Below are 25860 nucleotides of genomic sequence, written 5' to 3' on the forward strand. Positions count from 1 at the left end.
CAACATTGGATCATTCAGAGATCTACTATGAACTTCTGGAGTGAGTTTGCTGCACTGAAAGTAAAGGGGCCGAATAATATTGCACGCCCCATTTTTCAGTTTTTGAATTTCCACAAAAATGTAAAATAACCAATAAATTTCGTTCAACTTCACAATTGTGTTCCACTTGTTGTAGATTCTTCACCAAAAATTTACATTTGGTATCTTTATGTTTGAAGCATGTTATGTGGGAAAAGGTTGAAAAGTTCCAGGGGGGCGAATACTTTCGCAAGGCACTGTAAATCCATATAACTTACTAATACATTTGATTTAAATGTGTCAGATCATTAGATATCACCATGGTCTCACATTCCAGCAGTTGCTCTTCTAACGTCTGCTTGACAGAAGAAATTCCTTCTATCTTCTGCTTGACAAGAAATTTTTACTTTTTTTCACCATGTTACACAAGTGTTGTATGTGAAGAAGGCTTGTTGAATTTCTCAATTAATTCAATAGCCAGGCTAGCACCCCTTTCTGCCACAGCCAATGCATGAACAGAAAAGGAGGCTGAGTTAGCTAATGAAAAAGTGAGACTTTTTTTTACACACAGTCCATATGATGAACTGACATATGAAACACACTCCTGTGTTGAACTGTATTATGAAGATGCTGATATTTAAAGAGTTTATCCAGGACTTTTTTTTTTTACTATGAGCCTAAAAATTAACAGACCAGATGTTGGTAACTACCTGCCTCTTGTCACCGACTGCTCCTGCTAGTAGGTGGAGGTACACTAGACACGGCGTTGTTTGACTCCAAATTGTCCTTTAAGGGGACAATTAAAATAGGCTCATTCACTCACTCGGTAAAGCTCTGCGTGGATTCTGGGGCGGAGGGCAATTTGATGTCTTCTGCCTTTGCCCAACGTCACTCAATACCCCTGGTAATGCTAGCTCAACTAGTAACCATACGAGTGGTGAATGGGTCGACACTGCCCTCACAGATAACACACCAGACCATCCCTTTCACTCTGTCCATGTCGCCATCTCATCAGGAGATTATATCTCTGCTTGTCATTCCTGAGGGAATTGATGAGATCCTTTTAGGGATACCTTGGCTATGGTACCACTCTCCTCATATTGAGTGGTCCACTGGCAGAATTTTGGGATGGGGTGAATCTTGTGGGGGTAGATGTCAGAGGGAAAGTGTTCAGGTTGCTACTACTGAGGTACCCGCAAATCTATCTTCTCTCCCCAAGCAATATTGGCCCTATGCGGATGTGTTCTCCAAAAGGGCTGCGGAGACCCTTCCACCTCACCGCCCCTATGACTGTCCTATTGACCTCTTGCCTGGTGCTGAGCCTCGCCGGGGTCAAGTCTATCCATTATCTCTTCTGGAGATGGAGGCAATGTCACAATACATTCAGGAAAATCTGGCAAGAGGATTCATTAGAAAGTCAGTGTCACCTGCAGGGGCTGGGTTCTTCTTCACGCAGAAGAAAAACGGGAACTAAGTCCATGCATAGACTACAGGGGTCTTAACGCCATCACCATTAAGAATAAGTATCCCCTGCCCCTGATATCTGAGCTTTTTGATAGGCTTCAGGGAGCAAGGGTATTTACTAAACTAGATCTGCGGGGTGCTTACAACCTGATTCGCATCCGTGAGGGGGACGAATGGAAGACGGCTTTTAACACCAGGGATGGGCACTATGAATATCTAGTGATGCCTTTTGGGCTCTGTAATGCCCCAGCCGTTTTCCAATACTTTGTAAACGATATATTCCGGGATATGCTTTCCACCTTGGTCGTAGTCTATCTGGATGATATTCTCCAGAAATTGACTCCCACCGGAGAGATGTTTGCAGAGTCTTTGACCTCTTACTAACTAACTCCCTCTACGTCAAGTTAGAGAAATGTGTGTTAGAGCAGGAGTCCTTACCTTTCCTAGGCTATATCATCTCCGCCCAGGGATTGGCTATGGATCCTGCCAAACTACAGGCTGTGATGGACTGGCAAGAACCCCATTGTCTTAAAGCAGTTCAGCACTTTATGGGGTTCATTAACTATTAACGCCAGTTCATCCCTCATTTCTCAACTTTGGTAGCTCCCTTGGTAGCCCTCACCAAGAAGGGAGAAAATCCCAAATTGTGGTCTGAGAAGGTCTCCAAGGCCTTCACTTCTATTAAATCTCATTTTGCGAGCGCTCCCATCCTACATCGCCCCAATGTAGATAAGCCATTCATGATGGAGGTGGATGCCTCATCCTTTGGTGCTGGAGCAGTCCTCTTCCAAAAGGATGCTTAAGGTCGGAAGCATCCTTGCTTCTTCTTTTCCAAGACCTTCTCACCAGCGGAGAGGAATTATTCCATTGGGGACAGGGAGTTGCTAGCATTGAAGTTGGCCTTCTCAGAGGGGGCTCGCTTTCCCTTCTAAGTATTCACAGATGACAAGAATTTCATCTATTTACAGACAGCCCAGGGGCTAAATTCTCACCAGGCCAGATGGTCCTTGTTCTTCTCCTGGTTCCATTTAACCCTCCATTTTCTTTCCTGGGAGAAGAACATTCGTGCCAACGCTCTCTCTCACTCCGTTGTATCATCTGTGGAGGAGGAAGAGGAGCCTTGGCTTATTGTCCCTTCCGAGAGCCTGAGAACTGTGGCCCCGGTTTTGCTAGAGTCTGTCCCTTCAGGCAAGACTTTTGTACCATCAAGTTTGTGTCCGGAGGTTCTCTCTTGGGCTCACTCGTCTAGGGTGGGTGGACATTTTGGGACCAAAAGGACATCTGAACTACTGGCGAGGACATACTGGTGGCCGCATATGGCCCGTGACTTTGCAGACTATGTTTTGGCGTGTGTCTCCTGCGCCAAGTACAAGTCTCCTCATCAATGGCCAGGTGGTCTGCTTCACCCCTGCCCGTGGCGGACAGTGTTATGACCCCAATGGCAGAGGGTCTCAAAAGTACATACCAAGTCTGCAAACACAAAAAACCAGGGCCTCTCTGCGACAAAACGGCCCCTGCCCCAATCTCAGAAGCATCCACTTCAACCTGAAAGGGAAGTGAGACATCAGGCTGGCACAAAACAGGCGCCGAAGTAAACCGGCGCTTCAACTCTTGAAAGGCTTCCACGGCTGCAGGAGCCCAGTTAGCAACATCAGAACCTTTCTTGGTCATATCCGTCAAAGGTTTAACAACGCTAGAAAAATTAGTGATAAAACGACGGTAGAAGTTAGCAAAACCCAAGAACTTCTGAAGACTCTTAACTGACGTGGGTTGAGTCCAATCATGAATAGCTCGGACCTTGACTGGGTCCATCTCCACCGCAGAAGGGGAAAAAATAAAACCCAAAAAGGGAACCTTCTGTACTCCAAAGAGACACTTTGAGCCCTTAACAAACAAAGCATTCTCACGCAAAACCTGAAACACCATCCTGACCTGCTCTACATGCGAGTCCCAATCATCAGAAAAAAACAGAATATCATCCAGATAAACAATCATAAATTTATCCAGATACTTCCGGAAAATATCATGCATAGAGGACTGAAACACTGAAGGAGCATTAGAGAGCCCGAAAGGCATCACCAAGTACTCAAAATGACCTTCGGGCATATTAAATGCAGTTTTCCATTCATCTCCTTGCTTAATGCGCACAAGGTTGTACGCACCACGAAGATCTATCTTGGTGAACCACTTGGCACCCTTAATCCGGGCAAACAAGTCCGACAACAGAGGCAAAGGATACTGAAATTTAACAGTGATTTTATTCAGAAGCCGATAGTCAATACAAGGTCTCAAAGATCCGTCCTTCTTGGCCACAAAAAAGAATTCCGCACCAAGAGGGGAAGAGGATGGACGGATATGCCCCTTCTCCAGAGATTCCTTGATATACGAACGCATTGCGGTATGCTCAGGTACAGACAGATTAAATAATCTTCCCTTAGGAAATTTACTACCTGGAATCAAATCTATAGCGCAGTCACAGTCCCTATGAGGAGGAAGAGCACTGGACCTGGACTCGCTGAATACATCCTGGTAATCAGACAAATACTCAGGAACTTCCGAAGGAGTAGAGGAAGCAATAGACACCGGCGGGGAATCACCATGAATTCCCTGACAGCCCCAACTTGACACAGACATTGCCTTCCAATCCAAGACTGGATTATGGGTCTGTAACCATGGCAGACCCAAAACGACCAAATCATGCATTTTATGCAGAACAAGAAAACAAATCACCTCCCGATGTTCAGGAGTCATGCACATGGTTACCTGTGTCCAAAACTGCGGTTTATTTTCCGCCAATGGCGTAGCATCAATACCTCTAAGAGGGATAGGATTTACCAACGGCTCAAGAACAAAACCACAGCGCTTGGCAAACGACAGATCCATAAGACTCAGGGCAGCACCTGAATCCACAAACGCCATAACAGGGTAGGAGGACAATGAGCAAATTAAAGTCACAGACAAAATAAATTTAGGTTGCAAATTACCAATGGCGACAGGACTAACAACCCTAGTTAGGCGTTTAGAGCATGCTGATATAACATGTGTAGAATCACCACAGTAAAAACACAACCCATTCTGACGTCTATGATTTTTCCGTTCATTTCTAGTCTGAATTCTACCACATTGCATTAATTCAGGTGTTTGTTCAGACAACACCACCAGAGGATTCGCGGCTTTGCGCTCCCGCAAACGCCGGTCAATTTGAATAGCCAGCGCCATGGAATCATTCAGACCTGTAGGAATGGAGAAACCCACCATCACATTCTTAATGGCTTCAGAAAGGCCATTTCTGAAATTTGCGGCCAGAGCACACTCATTCCACTGAGTAAGCACGGACCATTTCCGAAATTTTTGGCAATACACTTCAGCTTCATCCTGACCCTGAGAAATAGCCAGCAAGGCTTTTTCTGCCTGAATTTCAAGATTGGGTTCCTCGTAAAGCAATCCAAACGCCAGAAAAAACGCATCAATATTTGCCAATGCCGGATCTCCTGGCGCTAGTGAGAAGGCCCAATCCTGAGGGTCGCCCCGTAAGAAAGAGATAACAATTTTTACTTGCTGAGCTGAGTCTCCAGATGAACGGGGTCTCAGAGATAGAAACAATTTACAATTATTCCTGAAATTCCTAAACTTAAATCGGTCTCCAGAGAACAGTTCAGGAATAGGTATTTTAGGTTCAGACATTGGACTGGTAACAAAATCTTGTATGCCCTGCACACGAGCAGCAAGCTGATCCACACTTGTAATCAAAGTCTGGACATTCATGTCTGCAGCAAGCACAAGCCACTCAGAGGTAAAGGGGAGGAAAAAAGAGAGGAAAGAAAAAAAAAAAAACAAAACTCAGACTTTCCTTTCTTGTAATCCCACTTCTGCAATGCATTAAACATTCAACCTTGGCCTGGCATACTGTTATGACCCCAATGGTAGAGGGTCTCAAAAGTACATACCAAGTCTGCAAACACAAAAAACCAGCTCATAGGGCAGTGGTAACTGGGCTGACCATATATCTAATCCTAGCACCACAAATAGCAGCAGCCGGGGAACGTGCCTACGTTGGTTCTAGACGTCTCGCGCCAGCCGGAGAACTAACTAACCCTAGAAGGGAAAAGATAGACCTTTCTTGCCTCCAGAGAAAAGACCCCAAAAGTTGGATACAAGCCCCCAACAAATAATAACGGTGAGGTAAGGAGAAAAGACAAACGTAAGAATGAACTAGATATTTAGCAAAGAGAGGCCCACTGACTAATAGCAGAATATAGTAAGATGACTTATATGGTCAGCAAAAACCCTATCAAAATTTCCACGCTGGATATTCAAGAACCCCCGAACTGTCTAACGGCCCGGGGGCGAGAACACCAGCCCCCTAGAGCTTCCAGCAAAATCAGGAATCACATTTAGTACAAGCTGGACAAAAAATAAGAGCAAAGCAAATAACCAAATAACAAGGAAGCAGGACTTAGCTTAATTTTGCAAGATCCAAACCAGCAGACAGGAGCAAACAGAAAGGAACTGATTACAACGATGCCAGGCACTGGACTGAGAAACCAGGAAGTTTATATAGCAACACCCCTGGACTAACGACCCAGGTGGGTGTCAAACTGAGGAAAGACAATCCCAGAGTCATATCACTAGTGACCACAAGAGGGAGCCAAAAAAGTCTAATTCACAACAGGACAGGCCCTGGGAGATGGTCGGGATGGATTTTGTGGTGGGCTTTACCAAGCCTCGTAGCTGCACCATTATTTGGTGATCACCGACCATTATTTGAAAATGGTGCACTTGGTGCCTCTTCCACGGCTACCTTCTGCACGGGCTCTGGCGGCGTTGCTTATCAAACATATCTTTCGCCTACACAGTATGCCGGACAAAATTGTCAGTGACCATGGTCCCCAGTTTGCGTCTCGATTCTGTAGAGAGCTTTGTCGGCTACTTAGTATTGAGTTGAATCTCTCCTCGGCATATCATCCCGAGATGAATGGTTTGGTAGAGAGGGCCAACCAGATGCTGGTCACATATCTACGACATTTTGTTTCTGCCAGGCAGGATGACTGGGTATCCTTGCTACCGTGGGTGGAGTTTGCATTTAACAATGCCGTAGCCGACTCCACCGGTCAGACTCCTTTCCTCCTTAATTATGGCCAGCATCCGCGGGTTCCTGTGCTTATGCTCGTGTCTTCCGCCGATTCCAGGGTGGCAGACTGGGCTGTGGAGGCACGGGACATTTAGGACCGCACTTAGGATGCCATTTAGGACTCCAAAGAGAGAATGAGGTCCTCCGCCGATGCACATGGGCACCCTGCTCCGACCTTTGCTCCTGGCGACTTGGTGTGGCTCTCCGCCCGTAACATCAGGCAACGAGTTGTGTCCACTAAGTTTGTACCTCGCTACTTGGGTCCCTTCAAGGTCCTTGAACAGGTTAACCCTGTGGTCTACCTTCTGGCCCTTCCTCCATGCCTAGGTATCACCGACCCCTTTCATGTGTCCCTCTTAAAGCCCGTATACATGTCCTGGTTTTCCGAGTCATCTGCCGGGATATCAGACTCATCTACTGACGATTACGAGGTGAATGCTATTTTGGGGTGCAAGGTGGTACATGGCAAAAAATTTTATTTGGTGGACTGGCAAGGTTATGGCCCAGAGGACAGGTCCTGGGAGCCTGCTGAGCACATTCGAGCTCCGCAGATCATTGCTGCCTTTGAGCGTAGCAAGGTCCAAGGAGGGGGCCCCGGGAGGGGGGTTAATGTTAGGTGTCGAGTTCCTGCCTCTGCACAGGAGGAATCTCGAACCATCTCCACTGCGGTCTCCCATTCTTCTCCAGCCGCAGTGGAGCCTGCTCAGCGGAGATGTCGGTCACAGCGTCTGACTCAGGCTGATACTGGGCGACGGGTTACTACTGTTCTTAAAGGCTCTGCCTTTGTAGCCAGTGCAGATCAGCAGCGAGCAGATCTTTGTGGGACTAAGTCCTGCTTTTCCCATACTGGGCATGCCCACTGGACGACCTCCCATTGGAGGTCGGGGGTCACATGTGCAGGTCCTGAAGGGGTTCCTGTTGGACCACTAGGAAGGTCCTTGAGTGCTAAAACTGTAAAAGGTTTGCATGGCCACATGGCCATGCGCTAGTGTCAAACCAATGTTAAAGAGCTTAGCGCCAGTGTGGTCATGCTTGTATGTGATCAGGATTTGGCTGAAATAAGCCCCTAGAATACCGGCACATCCAGTGAGGAGTTTGTATGTTTGGATTCTGGGCCTTGGGTGAAATAAGCCCCTAGAATACCGGCACCTCTGGTGAGGAGTTGTTTGTCTGCTATTGTAACTGCATGACCACAGTTTTGCTCTGTTTGGTATCACTGAATCACTGGCAGGAGTGGACTGTGACTGTTCTGTGGTGGCAAAGATTAGCACTGGGCACACAGGCAGGTAAGTAGCAACTACCTGCCAGTTAGTTTATAGGCCTATATTAAAAAAAATAGTCTTTTATAAACCATTTAAAGATCAGGACATCTCTGTGGATATAAGAATACTAGATTGTGGCCCAATTCTAACGCATCGGGTATTCTAGAATATGCATGTCCCCGTAGTATATGGACAATGATGATTCCAGAATTTGCGGCAGACTGTGCCCGTCGCTGATTGGTCGAGGCAACCTTTATGACATCATCATCGCCATGGCAACCTTTATGACATCATCGTCGCCATGCTGTGCCCGTCGCTGATTGGTCGAGGCCCAGGCGGCCTCGACCAATCAGAGACGCGGGATTTCCAGGACAGACAGACAGACAGAAAAACCCTTAGACAATTATATATATAGATTACTATTTATAAAACATTCTGATAAATTTATGGAGGGTGGAATGAACATCCACATGCTCCATTGAGACTGGAGCAAACACTGTAAAATGTATTGCGAGTAGTGTTGAGCATTCCGATGCTGCAAGTATCGGGTATCGGCCGATACTTGCTGTATCGGAATTCCGATACCGGGATTCCGATACTCTTGTGGTATCGGGTATCGGGTATCGGAACAACATTTTATTTTAATTCTCTCTTTTACACATTTTAACATTGTTAAAATGTGTAAAAGAGAGAATTAAAATAAAAAATATCGCTATACTCACCTGTCCGACGCAGCCGGGACCTCAGCGCAGGAACCGGCAGCGTTGTTTGTTTAAAATTCCCGCTTTTACATGGTTACGCGAACTCCCGGCTTGTGATTGGTCAGGGCGCCCATGTTGCCGGGCCGCGGACCAATCACAGCAAGCCGTGACGAAAATACGTCACGGCTTGCTGTGATTGGTCCGCGTCCCGGCAACATGGCCGCCATTAACCAATCACAAGCCGTGACGTCACGGGAGGCTGGACTTGCGCGCTTTTGAAAAAGCGCGCGTGTCCAGCCTCCAGTGACGTCCCGGCTTATGATTGGTTGCGCCGCGATCAACCAATCACAAGCCGGGAGGCTGGACACGCGCGCAATTTTAAAATGCGCGCTTGTCCTGCCTCCCGTGACGTCACGGCTTGTGATTGGTTAATGGCGGCCATGTTGCCGGGCCGCGGACCAATCACAGCAAGCCGTGACGTATTTTCGTCACGGCTTGCTGTGATTGGTCCGCGTCCCGGCAACATGGCGCCGTGACCAATCATAAGCCGGGACGTCACTGGAGGCTGGACACGCGCGCTTTTTCAAAAGCGCGCAAGTCCAGCCTCCCGTGACGTCACGGCTTGTGATTGGTTAATGGCGGCCATGTTGCCGGGACGCGGACCAATCACAGCAAGCCGTGACGTATTTTCGTCACGGCTTGCTGTGATTGGTCCGCGGCCCGGCAACATGGGCGCCCTGACCAATCACAAGCCGGGAGTTCGCGTAACCATGTAAAAGCGGGAATTTTAAACAAACAACGCTGCCGGTTCCTGCGCTGAGGTCCCGGCTGCGTCGGAGAGGTAAAGTATAGCGATATTTTTTATTTTAATTCTTTCTTTTACACATTTATATGGTTCCCAGGGCCTGAAGGAGAGTTTCCTCTCCTTCAGACCCTGGGAACCATCAGGAATACCGTCCGATACTTGAGTCCCATTGACTTGTATTGGTATCGGGTATCGGTATCGGATTGGATCCGATACTTTGCCGGTATCGGCCGATACTTTCCGATACCGATACTTTCAAGTATCGGACGGTATCGCTCAACACTAATTGCGAGATTTAGTGCTAATAATACTTTATTACTTGTGCAAAAAAAGGCCTGTGAATGGACTATTATACCCGGGCCAAATTAAGTCTCCTAATCCAAGCTATAATGCCTCATGCATGACTACAAGGCAGTTGAATTTTGGTCAGGAGACCGCGGCTGGTCCAGACATTATAGGCGGTGTTGGAACCATTAATGTTGAATTTGTGAAACTGGCTACATATTATGGTGCTACAATTTCATTGTATTTAAAATGTTTTTTTTTAATTCTAAATGGAATTTTTGGTAGAAAGAATACATTTTCCAATACAACTTATTGTAACAGTAATGGGTTTTAAAGTATCTGATGGTTAATAATATTTCTCAACTTCATAGTCATTGTTGGACTGCTGTATATGTAGAAATAATTGCCTAAGGGTACTTCCGTCTGTCCTTCTGTAACGGTTATTTGTTCGCTGATTGGTCTCGGCAGCTGCCTGTCATGGCTGCCGCGACCAATCAGCGACGCGCACAGTCCAGAAAAAATGGCCGCTTACTCCCCGCACTCACTGCCGGCGCGCCCGCATACACAGCTCACACAGGGTTAATGCCGGCAGTAACGGACCGCGTTATGCCGCGGGTAACGCACTCCGTTACCGCTGCTATTAACCCTGTGTGTCCCCAACTTTGTACTATTGACGCTGCCTATGCGGCATCAATAGTACAAAATGTAATGTTAAAAATAATAAATTAAAAAAAAAACCTGCTATACTCACCCTCCGCCGCCTTTCTCGCTCCTCGCCACGCTCCCCGGACCGCTCCATTACAACCGTCAGCTTGCGGTTCGGTCCCGTCCCAGGGCCCGTCCCCCCCACCAGCCCTGGCACTTGCAATGGAACTCGGCTTCAGGAAAATGGCCGCCGCGATCTCGATCTGCGCATGCGCGGCATCCCGTGGCCATTTTCCTGAAGCCGAGCACTACCATCTGCACAGGATCCCAGCAAGAGGAGACACGGGACGCCGAGGAGCAGCGACAAGAATGGTGAGTATGATACACTACAAGGGGCCCTCGGATCGTTAGGTGAGTATGTTTATTTTTTATTTTTTGGCCCTGTGACATACGTGCCTCGGTAATATACTACTTCACTGGGCAATATCCTACATGGCTCTGCTGTATACTAAAAGGCTGGGCAATATACTACGTGGCTGGACAATATACTACAAGGCTGGGCAATATACTATGTGGCTGGACAATATACTACAAGGCTGGGCAATATACTACGTGGCTCTGCTGTATACTACAAGGCTGGGCAATATACTACGTGGCTGGACAATACACTATGTGGCTCTGTGCAATATACAACGTAGCTGCGCAATATCCTACGTCGCTGTGCTGTATACTATGTAGCTGGGCAATACACTACGTAAATGGCCAATATACTACGTGGACATGCATATTCTAGAATACCCGATGCGTTAGAATCGGGCCACCATCTAGTGTAGAATATTCACTTTAGCATAATTGTGTAACTTATTGTCACTTTATATCTCTAATGGTATTCAATGTTAGCATCCACCAGTAAATATTTGTATGTACAGGGTGGGCCATTTATATGTATACACCTAAATAAAATGTGAATGGTTAGTGATATCAACTTCCTGTTTGTGGCACATTAGTATATGGGAGAGGGAAACTTTTCAAGATAGGTGGTAAACATGGCTGCCATTTTGAAGTTGGCCATTTTGGATCCAACTTTATTTTTTTCAATGGGAAGAGGGTCATGTGACACATCAAACTTATTGAGTTTCACAATAAAAACAATGATGTGCTTGGTTTTAACGTATCTTTATTCTTTCATGAGTTATTTACAAGTTTCTCTTTGCTTACAGCCTTTGACATGTCGCAGAGTTTAACATGTGAGGAGCAGATGGAAATTGTGTGGATGTCTGGTGAACGCAGTACCTGGGTCATTGCAGCAGATTTCAGTGCAAGACACCCTACGCAAGAAAACTGTCACCATTCCCATTTGATTTAGGTGTATCCATATAAATGGCCCACCCAAAAAAGTTTGCCTCATCACTGAACATAATGTTCTGTGTAAACTGAGGGTCTGTTCCAATTTTTGCTTTGCCCATTCTGCAAATTCAGCACGCCGATCTGGGTCACCAACCATTCTCATTTCATTTAGGTGTACCCATATAAATGGCCCACTCTGTATTGTTCTATCCCGTTCAAAACCATATTTTGATTTTTTTCCCCTGTATGTCAAGGTCCATTATTTTTTTATTTTTCCATTTACATACCCATATGAGGGCTTGTAGTTTTGATTAGCACAGATTATTTTACCTTATAATGTAGAAAGAGACAGGGAAACATTGAAGTGGGATAAAATGGTGAACACATACATATATGACTCAGGTAAAGTTTCAGCATTATGTCTGTTCTGTCTTTAATTGCTTCCAGCCACAATTATCATATTCAATTTTAGTCATGTGAAAATCTGTATTCACTGAAGACAGATTTTACAGTTACAGTTGCTGCAGCAACAAAGACTGCAGCAACAGTGGAAAGGCAGCGCTTGACCGGAGAAGGGTAAATTGAATCAATTTTTTAACTAAGTGTAGGCCCATAGAAGAGAAGAATGCAAGGCATATAACAAAAAAAAGTATTAAGTGTTCTTTGACTGCAAAATGTTTTCACTTGCATTAATTTTGGCAAGACTGCGGCAGTTGGTTAGTATGCTTCTCCTTTTAAGGTACTGAATTATCTTACTTTGTGCTACAAAATTGATGCAGCTAATTGACAACATGCAGCTATTTAGCATCAATGTATTTTGCTAAGTACGGTAATATCTTAGCAGGGGTGGCTGCCATTTTTTTGTTCAGTTCAATATTTTTACTCGATTTAAGAAATCGTGAGTACTGATTTCCAATTTTTAAGCAAAATCCTAATTTTTACATATTACTAATTAATACTTAATTAACTTCTAGGTCTGATGAAACCCCTCAAGTCTAAAATCAACATGTTCGTTTTAGCAGTGGAATCCTGGGGCCATATTTTAAATAATTTAATAGATGGTTAATCCTAATGAATGATTTAATGTAATTTAGAAAAGAGTTACCAAGAAGGTACCAAGAAGCAACAACTATTGTGCCGAGTTATGAACTTAGATAATATTTCTGTGAATTACTTGGATAAAATAATGTTAATGCACTTTACCTGATTTTAAAATACTGACAACAAATGAGAATAGCCACAGGACATGATAATATTATGATTTTTGGAAGATTGTATTAAATGTATGATAAAATCTCTCTAGAAGTCTCTAGAAAATGATTCACATTTTGGGAGCTATAAATAATGCTACATTCTGTGGCAGAGAAATATCTGTAAATGAGTTGTACATTACTCAATCCTTTCTAAATTACTATATGGTCATTTTTTGAAGGCTAATTATACAATTTAATGCATTTTTTATGGTACATACAGGTGCATGTCACAAAATTAGAATATCATCAAAAAGTTAATCCTGCTGGAGAAAGAAACTTCCGTCTCCAAAAGGCTTGTTGGCAGAGGGCAGCATGAAGAGCTCTAAAATTTCTTGGTAGACAGCTGCACTGTCTTTGGTCTTGATAAAACACAATGTACCTATACCAGCAGATGAGATAGCTCCCCAAACCATCACTGATTGTAGAAACTTCACACTAGACCTCAAGCAACTTTGATTGTCTGTCTCTCCATTCTTCTTCCAGACTCTGGGACCTTGATTTCGAAGGTCTTATGTGAAGTATCCTCAATCAATGCTGTTCTCTAGTTAGGTTTTAATTATTTAATGAGTTAAAATAGGCCTAGATCTTAGCAGATCCCTTAATAAATATAAATATATTTAAAGATATTTATAGTTATATAATTTCAAATCTAGCCTAGGGACAGCACGTGTAGGTGCAAGTGGCAAAATATCTACCCCCATTTACCACATATACAGAAATCTGTGTGCCATCAGTACGCAGCAGCTTAAAAACAATATACAATTATCTTTAGCTCCAATCTCCTTCTCCTCCTGCCGAGATTTAGCCTTGTCAGATTATAATTATAATAAGATATTGGAAAGTGGGAAAGTGCCCTAGATTAAACAGCACCTACTACATGCAAAACAAACTGACACAGATGACGGCAACCCAGGCGCATGCTGCAAACACATTTTCTCCAGCGTTACTCCAGGTGTGCTGAGCAGCAGTGAAAAAAATCACTTTTAGTGGAACACTTCATCCACTATAAGTTCATGCTCAAATTTTATAACTCTGCTTTCGATCTGGCCAAACAAGTCTACTTCACCACCCTCATCACTACAGTATCTGACAATCCAAAATGACTCTTCAAAACTTTCCACTTCCTTCTGAGCCATAAAGTATAGTTCCCTGGTACAGACCTCAGCGCTGATGATCTGGCCACTTATTTCCCCCCAAAATTCAACCATATCCATTAGGACATTTTTACCTCCCCTCACAATATCCCTTCACAACTTGGATTCCCTTTCTTCTAACATCTCACATTCACTTTTCGCCTTTGAACATGTCACAGGAGAAGTCACTAGGCTCCTCAATTCTTCTCACCCTAAACCCTGCAACAATAACCCTATTCCCTCACATCTGCAGTTCCTCTCCTCGTCACTGTTGACCTATCTAGAAAAATGAATCTCTTTCTTTCTTCCAGAATCTTTGCCTCCATATTCAAACATGCTGTCATAACTGCTTTAGCTTAAAAACATCCCTGAACTAGATCTGCGTTAACTGAAAACTTGTCTCTAATCTTCTTTTTATCTCTAAAATCCTGAAATGTTTGGTCCATTCATCTAGCTCAATATCTCTCAGATAGGTTCATTCACAGGCCCTCTCCTCTTCTCTTTATACACTGTCGATATTGGGCAGATCATCAGCAGATAGAGTTTACAGTACCATCTACATGCTGATGACACCCAATTATACACATTTTCTCCTGACATCACCTCCACCATAATACAAAATACCAGGGATTATCTGTCTTTTGTCTCTAACATCATGTCCTCCCACTATCTGAAACTTAATCTCTCCAAAACTGACCTCATGATTCCTCCCTTTGCAATCCAATACATATATATATATATATATATACTGTATATAAATATATATATATATATATATATATATATATATATATACTAGATGGTGGCCCGATTCTAACGCATCGGGTATTCTAGAATATGTATGCGTAGAATATTGCGTAGCCCACGCAGTACATTGCGCAGACCATGCAGTACATTGCGCAGCCCACGCAGTACATTGCGCAGCCCACGCAGTACATTGCGCAGCCCATGTTGTATATTGCGCAGCCCACGTTGTGTATTGCGCAGCCCACGCAGTGCATTGCGCAGCCCACATTGTATATTGCACAGCCCACGTAGTATATCGCACAGCCCACGTAGTATATTGCCCAGCCACGTAGTATATCACACAGCCCACGTACTATATTGCCCAGCCACGTAGTATATCGCACAGCCCACGTACTATATTGGGAAGGCCACATTGTATATAGCACAGCCACGTAGTATATTGCCCAGCCACATAGTATATAGCACAGCCCATGTAGTATATTGCCCAGCCACGTAGTATATAGCACAGCCCATGTAGTATATTGCCCAGCCACGTATACAGCACAGCCCATGTAGTATATTGCCCAGCCACGTATATAGCACAGCCCATGTAGTATATTGCCCAGCCACATAGTATATTGCCCAGCCCACGCAGTATATAGCAATGTGGGCATCATATCCCTGTTAAAAAAAGAAATAAAATAAAAAATAGTTATATACTCACCTTCCGGAGCCCCCGGATCCAAGCAATGCTCCTTGCCCGCTCCTGTCCCAAGAGTGCATTGCGGTCTCACGAGATGATGACGTAGTGGTCGTACGAGACCGCTACGTCATCATCTCGCGAGATCGCAGCATGGAGCGTCGGGAGGAGCGGGTAAGGCCTGTTGTCGATCCAGGGGCCGACGGACGGTGAGTATCTAACGATTTTTTTTTTTAACATTAGATCGTTTTACTATTCATGCTGCATAGGCAGCAGGAATAGTAAAAAGTTGGTCACACAAGGCTAATAGCAGCGGTAACGGAGTGCATTACACCGCGGCATAACGCGGTCCATTACCACTGCCATTAACCCTGTGTGAGGGCAGACTGGAGGGGAGTACGGTGCGGGCACTGACTGCAGGGAAGAAGGAGCGACCATTTTTCCGCTGTACTGTGCCCGTCGCTGATTGGTCGTGGCTGTTTTGCCATGACCAACCAGCGACTTTGATTCCATGACAGACAGAGGCCGCGACCAATGAATATCCGCGACAGACAGACAGACAGAAGGACAGACAGAAAGACGGAAGTGACCCTTAGACAATTATATAGTAGATATATATATATATATATATATATATATATATATATATATATATATATAATATTGCAAGTTCCTTGGGTGGTTCAGTCATGATTCCCAAGTAGCACGCTTGCTGTCTTTGGTTCATATTTGATCCCAAACTTTCCTTTAATCCTTATATCTTATCATTCATTTACTCATGTCACCTGCATCTGAAAAATATCTCCAGAATCTGACCTTTCCTCACCTTTCAAACTGCAAAAAACTATTACTGTCACCCTTATTCATGGATTACTCCAACTCTTTACTAATCGGTCTCTGTCTTACCAAACGTTATCCTTTCCCATCCATCCAGAATGCAGCAGCCAGGGGCGTATTTATGTCCAGGTGCTACATCGATGCTTTCACCTTGTGCCAGTTATTGTGTAATGCAACTGCGGAGCAGTTGTGCTCAGCCACCTCCAGGGGGTGATGTTACAGGAAAAGAGTTGCACTTTCTGTGTAGCAATTTGGTGCAGAGGGGCAGGCCAGCACCAGGACGTGGCAGAGTAGTCAGTCAGGCTGAAGTCAGCAACAAACAGGGAGATGAAGTACCAGAGGTCACAGCAAAGCATGAGGTCAGAGACGAGCCAAAAGTCAGAGCCAGAAGGGAACCCGGTATCCAAAATGTGAGACGCAAACAGGAGTCAAGGTACAAGCCAGAGGGTCAAAAGCCAGTCGGGGAACGGAGTACCAGAGACAGAAAAACTGGAGGTGGAGTTCAGAGTTCAAGCTTATACACTGTAGGGAAATCACCAAACGTACACGGAGTCAGGAATAGGGAACAGGTCAGACACACACATGGGAAGTCAGAGGCAGAAGGATCACTAGGGTATACGGATCAGCTACTCTAGCCTGGAAGCATGAACTATCACTGACAAAGGCTACCTAAAATAGCAACAATAAATAGCCACCCAAGAACCAAAGAGAGCCAGGAAAAGTTAACCCCTCCATGACCAGGCCGGGGAAAGAGAAGCAAGAAGCAAACCCTGACCTGGATCATGACAGTTCCCTCCTTTCAAGGGTGGCCACCGGACCCACAGGTTTCCCAAGATACCAATCATGAAAGGTTTGGACCAACCGATCTGCATGTACCGATCACGCCGGAACCCAGGACCGGTCCTCCGAGCGTAGCCCCTACAATGGACCAGATACTGGAGTGAGCGACGGACCATGCAAGAGTCCACAATCTGTTCTACCTCATACTCATTCTGGCTATCCACCGAAATGGTTAGCAGAGGAGATGGAGATTCCCCAGAAGAAGACCCCAAACGGTTTCAAAAGAATCTTATGGAACACGATGAGAATCTGTAAAGACGGGGGAAAGTGCGAACGGAAGGCCACAGGATTGACCACCTCCACAATCTCATAAGGGCCCATGAACTTGGGCCCCAATTTAGCAAAAGGAACTTTAAGCTTAGTATTCCTGGTGGACAACCAAACTTTATCCCCAACTCGGAATACTGGCCCCACAGATCGCCTTTTGTCAGCAAAGAATTTATACTTCCCCTGAGCCTCCCCAATATTTCTCTGAACCTCCTGCCACACCTCCTCCAAACATTGCACAGCTAGATAAGCCCCAAGGCACCCTGAATCCAGTTGGAAAAACTCCACAAAATGAGGGTGAAACAAATAATTGCAGAAGAAAGGAGAGGTACCCATGGACTGATTAATGCGATTGTTAAAAGCAAACTCAGCGACAGGCAAAGAGGAACACCAATCATCCTGCCAGGTAGTGGTCAAACAACCCAAGATTTGCTCAAGGACTGATTGACTTTCTCTGCCTGACCATTAGACTCAGGATGATATGCTGAAGAAAAGGTCAAACAGATACCCAACTTTTTACAAAAGGCCCTCCAGAACTTGGACACAAACTGCACTCCCCTGTCAGAAACCACACCCACAGGTACAACATGCAACTGTGCCACATGTTCAACAAACAATTTAGCTAACTTCTCTGCATTAGAAAGACCTGTCAAGGGTACAAAATGCGCCTGCTTACTAAATCTGTCCACCACCACCCAAATGACCGTTTTACCACTAGAGGAAGGAAGATCGGTGATAAAATCCATGGACAGATGAGTCCATTGTCTATAAGAAATTGGCAAAGGCACCAATTCCCTGGCCGGCCAGCTATGGGAACTTTTAGCACGATAACACACATCACAGGACAACATGAACTTAACCACATGCAAAGCCAACGAGGATCACCAAAACAACCTAGAAACTGCTTCACGGCTAGCCGAGATTCCAGGATGTTCACTCAGGGCAGAATCATGAAACTCCCAAAGTATCCTGAGATGAAATTGAATGGGCACAAAGAGCTTATTAACCAGCAATGATGGAGGAGCAAGAGACTGAGCCTCCCGAGTCTCTTACTCTAACACTGAGGAAACCCCAGCCACAACCACACCTTGCTGAAGAATGGAGAAACGAGATTCAAGAGGTGGTATCGGGTCCAGACTATTGGATAAGGCATCAACCTTGATGTTTTTATTACCGGGTCGAAAGGTAATAGAGAATTGAAACCGTGAGAAAAAAGGGACCATCTCGCCTGTCTCGGTGTCAGCCTCTTGGTAGACTCAATATAAGCCAGATTCTTATGATCTGTAGTCACAGTGATTCGATAGACTGCCCCTCCAAAAAATGCCTCCATTCTTCAAATGCTAGCTTATTGGCCAATAACTCTCTGTTACCTACATCATAATTCTTTTCCGCAGAAGAGAATTTCTTTGAGAAGAAGGCACAAGGTCTTAAGTTGGTTATAGTGGCAGGTCCCTGGGACAATACCACCCCCACCCCCACCTCTGAGGTGTCCACCTCCACAATAAACAGTTCAGAACGATCCGGTTGAATCAATACAGTGGCAGACATGAAACACTTCTTTAACGCTGAAAATGCCACTGCGCAGGAGCAGGCCAATTCTTGATATCAGAGCCCTTTCGGGTCAAATCAGTGAGGGGCTTAACAATTTGAGAAAACCCCCTTATAAATGTCCTATTATAATTATTGAACCCCAAGAATCGCTGAAGACCTTTAAGATTCATGGATTGAACCCAGTTCACAATGGCCTGAACCTTTTCAGGGTCCATGCGAAATCCTTCAGCAGACAAGATGAACCCCAGAACACCTGGACCAAAAGAAAACATTTCTCTAGTTTAGCAAAGAGACAGTTCTCCTGGAGTATCTGGAGAACTGCATGCAGATGACCTATATGGGCCTGCTTCTCCACAGAGTACACCAGAATATCATCAAGAAACACTACCAAAAAGTGCCCAATAAAGTCAGAAAAGACATGGTTGGTAAAATTTTGAAAAACAGCCGGCACATTAGTCAACCCAAAAAGCATAGCCAAATTTTCAAACAGCCCCTCAGAGGTGAGAAATGCAGTTTTCCACTCACCCCCTTTCATATACTGATGAGATTGTATGCCCCCTAAAGATCCAATTTAGATAACCACTTAGCCCCAGACAGTTGATTGTATAAATCATGGATAAGTGGGAGAGGGTAAGTATTTCTCACAGTGATCTTACTCAACTCTCGGAAATCGAGGCATGGGCCACCATCTTTCTGTTTCACGAAAAAGAACTCAGCAACCCAGGGGATATGGAAAGGTGAATGTGCCCTTTTCAAAGACTCTCAGAGATGTATTCCTTCATGGCCATATGCTGGGGACCGGATAAATTATACAAACGGGCCTTGGGCAATTTAGCATTATAATAATAATCTTTATTTTTTCTATAGTGCTAACATATCCCGCAGTGCTTTACAGTTATGCTCACATTATCATCACTGTCCCCAATGGGGCTCACAATCTAAATTCCCTATCAGTATGTCTTTGGAATGTGGAAGGAAACTGGAGTACCCGGAGGAAACCCTCGCAAACTCCTTGCAGATGTTGTCCAAGGTGGGATTAGAGCCAAGGACTCCAGCGCTGCAAGGCTATCCACTGAGCCACCATGCTGCCCTAGGATTAGGCATTAGGAACAAGATCAATGGTTCAAACAAATGGGTGGTGTGGTGGCAAGTTCTTCAGGCACTTAGGAGTACCCTCCAGACTGATGGATGACATAGACATCAGTCTATGACAAGCTTCAGAACAATTAGGTCCCTACTTCACAATATCCCGTGACCCCCAATCAATCACTGGGTTATGACGTTGCAACCAGAGAAACCCCAATACCAGGCCAGCAGGGAGATTATCCAAGACAAAACATGAAATACACTCCTGGTGTAGGGCCCCCACCTTGAGGGTGAAATCTTTAGATCTGAAATTAACCCCGCCCTAGGGGTGTAGAGTCAATGGCCATGATTTTAATAGGAGTCTCCAACCTAACTGTTCCTAACTTACAGCTGGCCTCCGATTTAGAGTTAATCAGGTTCATGGATGACCCACAGTCCACAAAGGCAAAAGTGGGAGTGAAGCAGTTCTCTACAACAAGTTCCACTTTTAACAGTACTTTAAGGAGTGAGAAAAATGGTACCTGTGAGTCTGGGCAATCTCCTCGGTAGTTACCAAGACTTTCCCAACACCTTGGGAGTAGGAGGACAGGAGGGACAGTCCTTCTTCCAATGTCCTCGAGCACAGCAGTAAAAACAAAGTTTGCCTTTCTGTTGACATCTCTTCTCGCTTCCCTTGAAGGTGATGGCCCTTACTTCCATGGGCTCAGCAGGTTGTGAAGGTTCCGGTTTAGCCGGAAGGAAAGGAGCTTCCAGTTGCATGACTCCTCTCTTCCGTAACTTCCGATCCATGCATTGTTAGTAATTGTAAAACCATGGTTGATATGAAGATAGAAAATGGACTGGTGCTTAAATGAGAATACTTATCACTGTGCTTAAATAGTTAGGTGAATAAGATTAGAGATTTCCCTGTCCCCAGCCTTTCTACTGCAGGGTGGTTTTCAATCATTGGTGTTGATGCAAACACAGCTATTCTGCACATGAAATCATAGAGCCATATACGAACAGCAAAGTGAGGGAATGACTTCAGCCAATCACATGTATGCATTTCATAATGTGGTAAATGGTGTTAGGCAGATTTGGGAGTTGCTTATCTCAAGCAAATAAATGATTAGGCATCATACAATCCAACATGTGCAATCTTCATTACCTCAGAATATGCCTTTAAAGGACAGTCTGAAAGCCACTGCAATTAGAAGATTGTTTTCAGAATCTACCAATCTAACTCTAATGTACAGTCTTACTAGCATAACTACCCTAATTCTAAGGGTACTGTGACACAGTGGCACTTTTGTCGCTACGACAGTACGATCCGTGACGTTCCAGCGATATCCATACGATATCGCTGTGTCTGACACGCAGCAGCGATCAGGGACCCTGCTGAGAATCGTACGTCGTAGCAGATCGTTTGGAACTTTCTTTCGTCGCTGGATCTCCCGCTGTCATCGCTGGATCGGTGTGTGTGACACCGATCCAACGATGCGTTCGCTTGTAACCAGGGTAAACATCGGGTTACTAAGCGCAGGGCCGCGCTTAGTAACCCGATGTTTACCCTGGTTACCATCGTAAAAGTAAAAAAAAAAAAAACGTACATACTCACATTCCGGTGTCCGTCAGGTCCCTTGCCGTCTGCTTCCCACTCTTACTGACTCCCGGCCGGAAAGTAAGAGCAGATCACAGCGGTGACGTCACCGCTGTGATCTGCTTTCACTTTACGGCCGGGAGTCAGTCAGAGCGGGAAGCAGACTGCGAGGGACCTGACGGACACCGGAATGTGAGTATGTACTGTTTTTTTTTTTTAACTTTTACGATGGTAACCAGGGTAAACATCGGGTTACTAAGCGCGGCCCTGCGCTTAGTAACCCGATGTTTACCCTGGTTACCCGGGGCCTTCGGCATCGTTGGTTGCTGGAGAGCTGTCTGTGTGACAGCTCTCCAGCGACCACACAATGACTTTCCAACGATCACGGCCAGGTCATATCGCTGGTCGTGATCGTTGGAAAGTTGCAGAGTGTGACAGTACCCTAAGTCCTAAAAGAACATCTAAAATTAAGGCTACAGAGAAAATATTATTGTAAATGTGGAACACAGAGGACACTAATGGGAAATTGCAAAAAATATGAAAAAGAGAATGACACAAATATACATGTATTAAATTAAGAAAATATAATGGCCCTACCTTCAGTGAATCCAAAAACTTCATATCTCCTAACATTTTCCTTGAAGAGGGCCAAAAGTCATCAACAATTTTACCAGTTTCATCTGTCCTTTTTTCTGGTTTAATTCCCTTTGAATACAAGATAAAACATGCAATTTCAATAGCTGGTCCAAGAAAAACAAATGTTTCAGAAAATCCATTCTTTTCCAATTAGAGATGAGTGAATTGATTAGAAGGTGCATGGAATTCACCTCAAATTGTACAACATATTCAGATTTAGCGGAATCCTTATTTTCACATTTCCATAGCTGCTATTTTGCTGGTGAAGGGTTAAATATTTTAAAAAATATTGCTCCTCTGCCCTCTCCGTACTGCAGATTGGCTTTTCCATTTAGTATCCTTTATCTTCCTTTTGACCAGGTATTCCATTCACTAGGCCTGAAGCAGTCACGTAATCAAGCGCAACTGCATCACTGACATGCACCACGTCCTATATGACGAAGTGGGTCTTGGTGAATGAAAAATCTGGTCGGAATAAAGATAGAAAAAAGAGTATAGAGGATAGATGAATAGAAGACAGAAAAGCAAATCTGAGGACTGATGGCAGCAGGAATGCAAATCAAATTCCCCCCATGAATTCAGCAAATTTTGCTTAATTTAATTATTGGTGATTCACTCAACTTTAGTTCCAAACCATGTTCTCCCAAGTATAAAACACTTTCAGATTGAGGCAGATGTAAAGGTGCAAGCTGGTGTGACAGCGATGTAGAACAAAGAGTGCAGCAAGACATTCACTGTATGTGCCAAGATATATGTGCCTGTTGCTGCCACATCAATACTTCTGTGAAGCTTAACCACAGGCTGAGCTCCATAGGAGATTGAGAGTACCAACCAATGTCATTCCAGAAGTGCTGACAAATAACATCTCAGAAGTTCTCGATGGGACAAGTCTTGAGACATTTCAGGCCTTAGTACCATGTTTAGGCCTAATTAATTACCGTATTTTCCGGCGTACAAGACGACTTTTTAACCCCTGAAAATCTTCTTAAAAGTCGGGGGTCGTCTTGTACGCCGGGAATCGCCTTGTACGCCGGGTGTATATGGTGGGTGGGGGGGGGAGTGGTCCTGATGACGACGAGGGGGCGTCTCACAGGAAAGTGAGTATCCCCCATTACCTTATCATAGCGCTGCAGCGTGGGGTCTCTGTGCTGGGAGCGGCGGCTGCTGTGCTGTGCTGTGGCGGCTCCTCTTCTGCAGTGTGGGGCCTCTGGTGCTGTGGGGCGGTGGCGGCGGTGGCGTATCTTCATGCAGTCGGGGCTCCTCCGGCATCTCAAAGCCTAGAAGCCCCGCCGGCAACTCCATCGGTGTAATGCGCTGGCCTCCGGGAAAATGGCCGCTGCTTAGATTCAGATCTCGTGTCCCGAGATTTCGGGACGAGATCTGAATCTGAGCATGCACAGCCCCCAGCGGCCGGGCCACCGCATCGCACCTATTGAGCTGCCTCCGGGAAAATGGCCGCTGCTCAGATTCAGATCTCGTCTCCCGAGATCTCGGGACGAGATCTGAATCTGAGCAGCGGCCATTTTCCCGGAGGCCACCTGACCGCATTGTACCGATGGAGTTGCCGGCGGGGCTTCCAGGCTGAGATGCCGGAGGAGCCCCGACTGCATGAAGATACGCCGCCGCCACTGCCCCACAGCACCAGAGGCCCCACACTGCAGAAGAGGAGCCGCTCCCAGCACAGAGACCCCACGCTGCAGCGCTATGATAAGGTAATGGGGGATACTCACTTTCCTGTGAGACGCCCCCTCGTCCTCATCAGGATCACTCCCCCCCCCCCCCAAAAGGCACATATTCACCGGCCCTATAAGACGACATACGGTGTATAAGAAGACCCCCAACTTTTAAGAAGATTTTATTTTTTAACTGGTAAAGTTGGGGGGTCGTCTTATACGCCCAGTCGTCTTATACGCCGGAAAATACGGTAATTAAGACCATTTAGGCTGCTCACAATAGCAGGAGCAACATACAGCCTGTCATTGTCATGTTGAAAAATAGCCCCTGGAATACTTTGAAGAAATGGATGTATCAGTAGTTCCCAGACCAAAATCAAACACTGAGTTGTTAGTGTATCTGGAATGAAGACTTGAACACTAGAGGGGTCTGGCTAGCTAACATTATGCCATCTCACACCATAATCCAAGGAACAGGGAGGTGTGATGTGCACTCATAAAGTTCTCTTTATGGGGACCGGAGGTTGAAATGGAATTCTGTATGATTCTGTAGGTCTATCCTCTCCAGTGATGAGTCTCACTTTTGTCTTTGTCTCAATGATAGTTGGAGATTGGCCTCCAGAATTTTGGGACTTGGATGGCATCAAGCACATCTGGAAAGTCATTGGTCAACAGCTTGCAAATGGAACTGCTAGTTCTTTCAAATCTCCCCGTAGTTGTTTTTTAACACGACAACACTAGGCCATATGTTGCTCTTGCTACTGTGAGCAACCTGGCTCAAATGTACTATCATTGCCTACAGTGCCTTGGGGCTTGTCTCCCATCAAGCATATCTGAGATGTCATTGGTCAGCAATTGCAAAGGGAGCTGCCAACAGCAGATCTTAATGATTTGTTTGCTCAAATACATACTTGCTGAAGCTGATAGCTGAGGGTTGCAACCCCCAGCTGTGAGTTTTGCCTGGCTGGTTAACAAAAATACAGGGGAACCCATGCCAGTTTTTATTTTAATTGTTTATTTACAGCACAGAAGCCGGATAATGAATACTCCCATCATCTGCTCCTGCTCTTACTGATATTAGTGGAAGCAGGTGTCGGATGATGGGAGCACATGACAGCGTGGTAAACACCTGCTGTTCGGGCAGCCAAACCTGAAGAGTAACACAGACTTCCTGGTGAAGTATATACCATATGGGAATAAGCATACTAGAAATAGGAGGAAACTAATATGGATAAATAGAGCTGTAAGGGGAGCAATAAGTGACAAAAAGAAAGCATTTAGAGAATTAAAGGAAATAGGTAGTGATGAAGCATTAAATACAGAAAATTAAATAAATTCTGTAAAAAGCAGATCAAGGCAGCAAAGATTGAGACAGAGAGACTCATTGCCAGAGAGAGTAAAAATAATCCCAAAATATTCTTTAACTACGTAAATAGTAAGAAACTAAAAAATGATAGTGTTGGCCCTGTAAGATTGCTCTTACTGAGTGTATTGGGGGACACTCGCTTGGCTCGGGATTCAAGCACACGGGCATGGATTTTTTAAACAAAGCAGTCCATACGGTTTATTAAGCCTCATAAACCATATCATGAACAGTCCATTTACACACTGTACCAGGACATCACATCAAGTTTCTGATCCTTAGTCTGTGGTAACTAAACATGCTGGTCCTCACTGACCAGTTGCCGTGGGTTACCACACAGTTCATGATACAATAAGCACCAACAGTTTATGGAGATACCTTACGGGAGCTCCTGCTCACTTGCTGACTCCTTGTCAGTCGTCTCTTCCGGGTAAGCTGCCTCACGGGGATCACCAACTTGCCTGGGCGGCATATCTTAGTCAGTCCAGACCCACCGGAGGACTGTAGCTTCCCCACACTGTAGCTGTCACTGGCTCTGCAGATCCCGGTCCTCACCTC

At 45.1% G+C, this 25860-nt stretch overlaps 2 protein-coding genes across 2 annotated transcripts in view; one reads left to right on the forward strand and one right to left on the reverse strand.

Annotated features, from left to right (window-relative positions):
- The window catches only part of LOC143773444 (uncharacterized), an 84352-nt gene extending 65410 nt beyond the window's left edge, over nt 1-18942 (forward strand). Inside the window, exon 6 of the mRNA XM_077260893.1 lies at nt 18809-18942. Coding sequence (XP_077117008.1) covers nt 18809-18942 — 134 coding nt within the window. The remainder of the gene's footprint in view (nt 1-18808) is intronic.
- Nucleotides 1-25860, reverse strand: part of LOC143775062 (dynein axonemal heavy chain 3-like) — a 2972411-nt gene that overhangs the window by 508067 nt on the left and 2438484 nt on the right. The window contains exon 59 of the mRNA XM_077262897.1: nt 22228-22335. Coding sequence (XP_077119012.1) covers nt 22228-22335 — 108 coding nt within the window. The remainder of the gene's footprint in view (nt 1-22227; nt 22336-25860) is intronic.

Source organism: Ranitomeya variabilis, chromosome 5 (genome assembly GCF_051348905.1).
Source record: "Ranitomeya variabilis isolate aRanVar5 chromosome 5, aRanVar5.hap1, whole genome shotgun sequence".
NCBI lineage: Eukaryota > Metazoa > Chordata > Amphibia > Anura > Dendrobatidae > Ranitomeya > Ranitomeya variabilis.